Source organism: Grammomys surdaster, unplaced genomic scaffold, assembly GCF_004785775.1.
Source record: "Grammomys surdaster isolate TR1022 unplaced genomic scaffold, NIH_TR_1.0 140, whole genome shotgun sequence".
Lineage (NCBI taxonomy): Eukaryota > Metazoa > Chordata > Mammalia > Rodentia > Muridae > Grammomys > Grammomys surdaster.
Window position 1 is genome coordinate 3,102,870 of NW_021604598.1, and position 6,788 is coordinate 3,109,657.

General features: G+C 53.4%; 1 protein-coding gene across 4 annotated transcripts; it reads right to left on the bottom strand.

The window, feature by feature from the left end:
* Positions 1–324: 324 nt before the first annotated feature.
* Acp5 (acid phosphatase 5, tartrate resistant) lies at positions 325–5,919 on the bottom strand. Of its 4 annotated transcripts, none has more exons than XM_028763850.1 (5): positions 5,650–5,919; positions 3,681–3,947; positions 3,357–3,484; positions 1,513–1,858; positions 325–875 (listed from the first exon to the last, which is right to left on the bottom strand). In XM_028763850.1, exons 2-5 carry the CDS (start codon positions 3,945–3,947, stop codon positions 633–635), a joined length of 984 nt encoding a protein of 327 aa, XP_028619683.1. In that variant the 5' UTR covers positions 5,650–5,919; the 3' UTR covers positions 325–632. The 4 variants fall into 4 exon arrangements, with proteins under 4 accessions (XP_028619683.1, XP_028619684.1, XP_028619682.1 ...); XM_028763851.1 differs by lacking the exon at positions 5,650–5,919 and adding an exon at positions 5,504–5,620; XM_028763849.1 differs by lacking the exon at positions 5,650–5,919 and adding an exon at positions 5,406–5,561.
* Positions 5,920–6,788: the final 869 nt, after the last annotated feature.

A 6,788-nucleotide genomic window follows, 5' to 3' on the forward strand; every position in this document is an offset into this window, starting at 1 on the left:
AGGAGGCCTGGATTCCACGGCTTCTGGATTTCTCAGTCTCATAGCTGGGAAGGAGGGTCAATGTCCAGGTATAAAGTTAGTTGGCTATGTATTAGACTAAGAGATGGAAGAGGGGCCTGGAGAGATGGCTTAGCAGGTAGTGGCACTTGTCATCAAGTGGAACCTGTTGAGTTTGATCCCTGGGACCCACATGGTGGAAGGACAGAGCAGACCCCCCCCCCCCCCAAGGTGACTTAACTTCCACATGCCCAACAGGGCTGAATCTACCGCATGTGTATACACATGCATTTTAACTTTGATGACACATCCATTCTGGAGACAAAGTACAGCCTTGTCAACTATTGTTTTATTGAATAGCAGTGACAGTAAGATGCTTGACTTAAAAGAAAGCCCCACTCCCAAGAAAGCTCTACCCCAAAACCTCAGGGGTGAGCCTGGCGGTGGGGAGCCAGTGGTGTGTGCATACTTCTTTCCTGTAAGTAAGCCTCTTGGTTCCCCTTCCCACTCTGCCAGAGTACCAGGGCACAGATAAAGCTGTTGGTGGGTGAGGTCCTCACAGGGCCCACCCACCATGCTTGCAGAGGCTTCCTCCCTCAGACCCATTAGGGGACAAGCAGGACCCTTGAAGGTGTTCAGGGTCTGGGTCGCCTTGGGAGGCTGGTCTTGAAGAGTGATTTTCCAGAGGCTTCCACATATGTGATGCTCATTTCTTTGGGGCTTATCTCCACGTATGTGAAGCCACCCAGGGAGTCCTCAGATCCATAGTGAAAGCGCAGGTAGCCATTGGGAACCTTTCGCTGATGCCGCACGGACGGATCCATGAAGTTGCCGGCCCCACTCAGCACATAGCCCACGCCGTTTTCATCCTGAAGATACTGGGGGCAGAGGATACAAGGCTGGTCATCCCGGCCCTGGCTAGGGGATGAGCAAGGACTTCACCTAGAGCTTCCCCAAAGGCAGGAAAAGGTCTACCTCTGACCTTGAGCAAGAGGTGGGTAGCCTCTCTTTGCTTCAGTTTCCCCATCTGCAGGAGTGGGTCCTACTTCACAGTCACAACTGGGAGTTACTTTGGCATTTAGGGAGCCTCTTTGGTTTTGGGGGTGTTAAGGATGAAATCCATGGCTTCCTGCTTGGCAGGCAAGCACTCTATTATCTGAGTCCCAGACTCAGTGCCCTCACTGGGGGATTCTAGTTGGGAGCGCTAAGACTGAGCCACGCCCCTAGCCCTTCACTGGGGGATTCTAGGTAGGAGTTCCAACACTGAGCCACGCCCCCAGCTCCTCATTGGGGGATTGTAGTTGGGAGCTCTAACACTGAGCCACGCCCCCAGCTCCTCATTGGGGGATTGTAGTTGGGAGCTCTAACACTGAGCCACGCCCCCAGCCCCCTCACTGGGGAACTCTATTCCAGTATTCTGCAGAGGGCCTCTGAGCAAGAGTGCAGCCACGTGGCACCTTGTAGTATAGTAAGAATTCCTTGCTAGATTCCCCATCCTATCCATAGAACCCTCACCTGCAGGTTGTGGTCATGTCCACACAGGTAGGCAGTGACCCCGTAGGTGGCCAACAATGGCCGCAAGTTCTTGACGAGGCAGCGGGTGGGTCCATGCTCGGCGATGGACCAGATGGGGTAGTGGCCGGCAACTAAAACATAGTCTTCCTTGGCTGCTGCCAACTGCTTTTTGAGCCAGGACAGCTGAGTGCGGGCCACTCCCAGGTCCCGGGGCATTTTGGGCTGCTGACTGGCAAAGTCGTCCGAGTTGCCACACAGCATCACTGTGTCCAGCATGAAGATGGCCACAGTTACGTTTGTACGTGGAATTTTGAAGCGCAGACGGTAGTAAGGGCTGGGGAAGTTCCTGTGGAGGGAACAGAAGCCAGGGGTAAAACATTTTAAGCGGAGGCACACTGAGGTTGGTTCTGGCCAAAGGACCTCCCGTTTTCATTTTTTAAAAAAATATCTTAAAATATTTCTTTTTAGATTTTATGATTTATTTTTTTATTTCACATGCATGAATGTTTGCCTGAAAGTGTGTCTGTGTACCACGTGCACGCTGTGCCTGTGGAGGCCAGGAAAAGTTCCTTTGGGACTGGAGTTACAGATGGCTGTGAGCTACCATATGGGTGCTGGGAAGCAAACCCAGAGGCAAAGGACCTCTTTCTAAAGTTTGTTTGTTTGTGTGCTCACATAGACTCATGTTTGCACATGTGCATAGAAATCAGGGTTGTCAGGCTTAGCTGTTATTTCTCCACAGCCGTTCGTTCATCTTGAGGTTTCTTTCTGTGTGGTGGGGTGGACACACAGATGCATCTGTGGAAGCCACAGCAGGGGGCACAGTGTCCTCTGTCACTCTCCACCTTGTTCACTGGAGACAAGGTCTCTTGTTGACCCTGGCGTGTATCCCACCCCCAGACTAGCCTGGAGACCAGAGAGCCCCAGCCAGCCAGCCTCTTACCACCCCACCTACTTTTTTTGTTGTCATTTTTTATTATTAGGATGCGTGGGTGAGGGTCAGAGGACAATTTTTGGTAGTGAGTTCTCTTTTCAAGGTAGGTTCCCAGGATTGAACTCTGGTCCTCTAGTTTACAAGGCTAGTGCTTTTGTATCCACTGAGCCACTTCACTCGTCCTTCAATCTTGCTTTCTGAGGCAGGGCATCTCACTGAGTTGTGGGGCTCACAGATTCAGCTAGGCTGGCTCGCCCTGAGGCCTGGGACCCTCTGCCTCCATCTCTCTGCACTATGATGACAGGCATGTGTCTCCACTCAGCTTTTAACCATGTGCTTTCCTGACTGAGCGTGCCCCTCTGCCTCACAAGGCTTCTTTGGCTAGGCACAGTGGCACATACCTGCCATCTCAATACTTTGGAGGCCGAGGCAAGACAATCTTAATTTTAAGTCCAGCCAAGACTACATAGTAAGATCCCATCTCAAAAACAAGCAGCTGAGTGTGGTGGTGTTTGTCTGAAATCCTACCCCTTGGGAGTTGGAGACAGCGGGATCAGGAGTTCAAGATTATCCTTGGCCACATAGCCAGTTAGTGGCCAGCATGGGCTATATAACACCCTGTTTTAACAAAACAAAACAAAACAAAACACGGACCTTCTGAGGGCCGTGTCATGGTTCAGTGCGCAAAGCACTCACTGCTGGATGACCTAAACTCCATCCCTGGCAGCCACACAGGAGGAGGAGAATACCAGTTCCCATAATCTGTCCTCTGGCCTACACACATGTATTGCCCCTCCCACATAAATAAAACACAATTAAAAAAAAAAAAACACAAAAATCTCTCCCAAAAGCCAAAGGGACTCTTTGTCCCCGAGTGACAGCCTCTTCAAGGAAAGGAGGGAAGGCTCACCAGCGCTTGGAGATCTTGGAGTAGGCAATTTGTGCCGAGACATTGCCAAGGTGATCGTGGTTTCCAGCCAGCACATACCAGGGGATGTTTCGGAGGGCACGGTCAGAGAACACGTCCTCAAAGGTCTCCTGTGACGGACAGTAAGGGCACCCTCCCCTGGGGTCAATAGCCACTCAGCTGCTTCCCCCGAATCAGAATTCAATGGAAGGAAACCATTGGATGGTCGAGTTACAGGTGGGAGTCCAGCTTTCTGCCCTCCCCAGAGGAAGGTCCCAGTGTGGCGTGACCTCCCCACTATCACCTCTGAGTCTATTGAGCACGTACCTGGAACCTCTTGTCATTGGCATCATGCACTCCGGTGAAGTAGAAATTGTCCCCCAGGGACATGATGAAGTCAGCACCCATAATCTGCACGGTTCTGGCAATTTCTTTAGCATTGGCCATTTCCCGGGCTGTGTGGAACGGGGCATTGGGGACTCCTCCCCAGTCACCCACAGCCACAAATCTCAGGGTGGAAGTGGGGGCTGTACAGTGAGCCAGGAATGGAAGCCACATGATTTGCAGGCCCAGCAGTGCCATCCATGCATCCATCTGTGAGGAAGAGACGGAGTCTGGAGTCTGTGGTAAGAGCAAGACCCTGAGAACCCCACCTTCCCTGGTCCAATCGAAGACCAGCCAGCTGAGCCTGGTCTGAGGGTACATGCCTATAAACTCATGGAGGTGGGGCAACAGGATCAGAAGTTCAAGGCCAGCCTCAGCTACACTGGAAGTTTTGAAAATGGAAACAGAAAGTCTCAGGTAAGAAAGACATAAGACGGGTCCCAATTCAAGACACACACAGACACACACACATAGAGACATAGACACACACACAGACACACACATACATGCACACACACTAGCCATCTACAGCTGTCAGTTCCACAGACACACCAGCAGCAGTTGGGCCTGCAAGGAGCTGGGGAGCTAGGGAAGGTGGCCCCCCAGGCCTCTTCCACCATCTTGCTCCTCTGGGACTCACCCTGGTGGAAGCGCCGGTGGTCCAAGAGGCTGCAAGAGACAATAAGCTCCTGGGACAGAAGCGGGGATCACTGAGTCTTTATGCTCTGGGGCGGACGCACATCATTAGGAAAGATGATGCATTTTCTCCGAGGACTAGCCAGAAGCCCTCCCCTGGGGTCATGTGAGCACTGGACTTCCCCAGACCTGGAAATGGGGTTGGGGGGCGGGGGCACCCAGGCTAGGCTGGGCCGTGAGAAGTTTCTCGAAGCTAGCACAGTCAAGGGGCTGCAGGCCAGCCAGAGTCTGATGGTACTGTGTGCTGGGCATCTGTAGGTTGTGTTTGATTGACCGTACTCTAGACTTAGGCTGTTCTGGGCCTGAACCTGAACATCTGTGCCCTTACACCCTTGGCAGCCTGTAACTCACTGTCACTTTTTCTGAATGGGTGTCTCTAGCATGGTAACCTCAGTGGCTTGCCTGTGACATACACGCCAATTCTTATTTTTTTCTTTCTGTTTGTTTTGAGACAGTGTCTCAAGAAGCCCAGGCTGCTCCCTAACTCCCTAAGTAGCCAAGGGTGACCTTGAACACGTGCGGCACTGATTTCGAGTGTTGGAATTACAAACCTAAATAATTCTTCTGTGGTGCCCATGTAACAGACCCCTGTCTCGTCTGTGTTTTGGGCTTAAGTCCTGCTGTATCCCTAGTGTAAATTGTGTATCTGAAGTCATCTAAGTGTGGGACTGTCTCTGAGTTCCCCCTCGCCCCCATAAACAGCAGCGACCGACGACGACTGTCTTTTCCAGGAAGTTCTCGCCACACTCTTCCATGGCCTTTCCCACACCCGGTTTCCAGCCTGAGGAACTTCCAGAAGGCACACACCACGTGGCTGTAGCCTTTTGACCTTGGCCCCCACAGCAGCCAGCTGCAGGCCCTTTTGACCGCAGAGCCCAGCGCCGTGGTAGGTGTGGCCAGCTTCCCTCCTCTCCTCCCTCCTAGGGTTCACATACCGCCTATTCTTTCCAGACACATCCCTTCAACACTCACCACCAATAATCCCTCTGGTCCCTGCACACAGGGATTCCGATTCTGGAATCTCTCGCTCCGTGCGTTGCATAAAGGCTCAGAGAGGGTCAGCGACTCACCTCGGGTTACCCAGCGAAGGGCTGCTATGCATTCCCCACTCGCACCTCTCAGTCGAGGCGAACAGGAAGGAAGTGGGGTAGCCTGAACAGACAGAGACCCCTCCCCCGTGGCAGGCAAAGCATGGGCCTGGCCGGGCGAGTCTCACCTTGGCGGTGGGTCCAGGGTCCAGGACAAGCTGTGCCTAGCCAACTGAGCTGCGGATCCGCGGGCGGGTCGCTCGGGGCTGCACGAGTTGTGAAGAGGCGGCGCCCGCCAGCCTTCGCCCACGGCTCCCTGCCTGCCCTGCTGAGTCCAGAGTTGCAGAGGGCGGGTGCCTCGGTTTCCCCGCCCCAATCCTGCCTCAGCCATTACCTGGCGCCTCGCCGCCAAGATTCAGAGTCCCAGGAGTTGAGGGGGTCCCGGGACCTGACTTCAGTACCACCTGCCTTCGACTCTTGGGGTGCTCACCGCCTCTGGTGGCCGCGCTGGGGAGGTTCAGCCACGGACTGAGCCGGGCTGGTCAGGTGTGCTGTCTCTAATGCGTCTCTGGGTCTTTAACATGGGTGAGAAGGGGCTAGGGTGGCAGGTCCGCGGCTTGCCTGGCACCGGAGCGGCTCTGGTTCCATCCCAGCCCAGGGTTTGGGCGCGCGGGGGGTGAGGTGGGGGCGTGTGATTTGACTGCTATAAGTGCCAGGTAACCGCCACCTGTAAAACTACCCACCACGATCGACCGGGAGAGGAGGAATTTAGGCAGAGAGGGACCCAGAGGGGCGGAGCAAAGCCATCCTCTTCCGCACACTGCAGGTCTTTCCTGTTATTTCAAACAAGAAATGTTGCCGGTTTGCAGGGAGGCTGAGGATGTGACTCAGTTGGTAAAGTGTTTGCCAACACGGTCGAAGCCCTAGGTCACAGACACAGGTCATTATAAATCAGGTGCACAGCCGTAACCCTGGGCCATGCAGAGCACACCTGTAACCTTGGGCCATGGAGGTCAGGGGGTCAGGAGTTCATGATAAATCTCAGCTCTATAGCAAGTTGGAGACGTGAGACCGGCTCATTCACAAATAAATAGGTTGTCTTTAGAATTCCAAAGAATAGCTGGGCGGTGGTGGCGCACGCCTTTAATCCCAGCACTTGGGAGGCAGAGGCAGGCGGATTTCTGAGTTCGAGAGTTCGAGGCTAGCCTGGTCTACAGAGTGAGTTCCAGGACAGCCAGGACTACACAGAGAAACCCTGTCTCGAAAAACCAAACCAAAAAAAAAAAAAAAAAAAAGAAGAAAGAATTCCAAAGAATAAAGCTGGGTC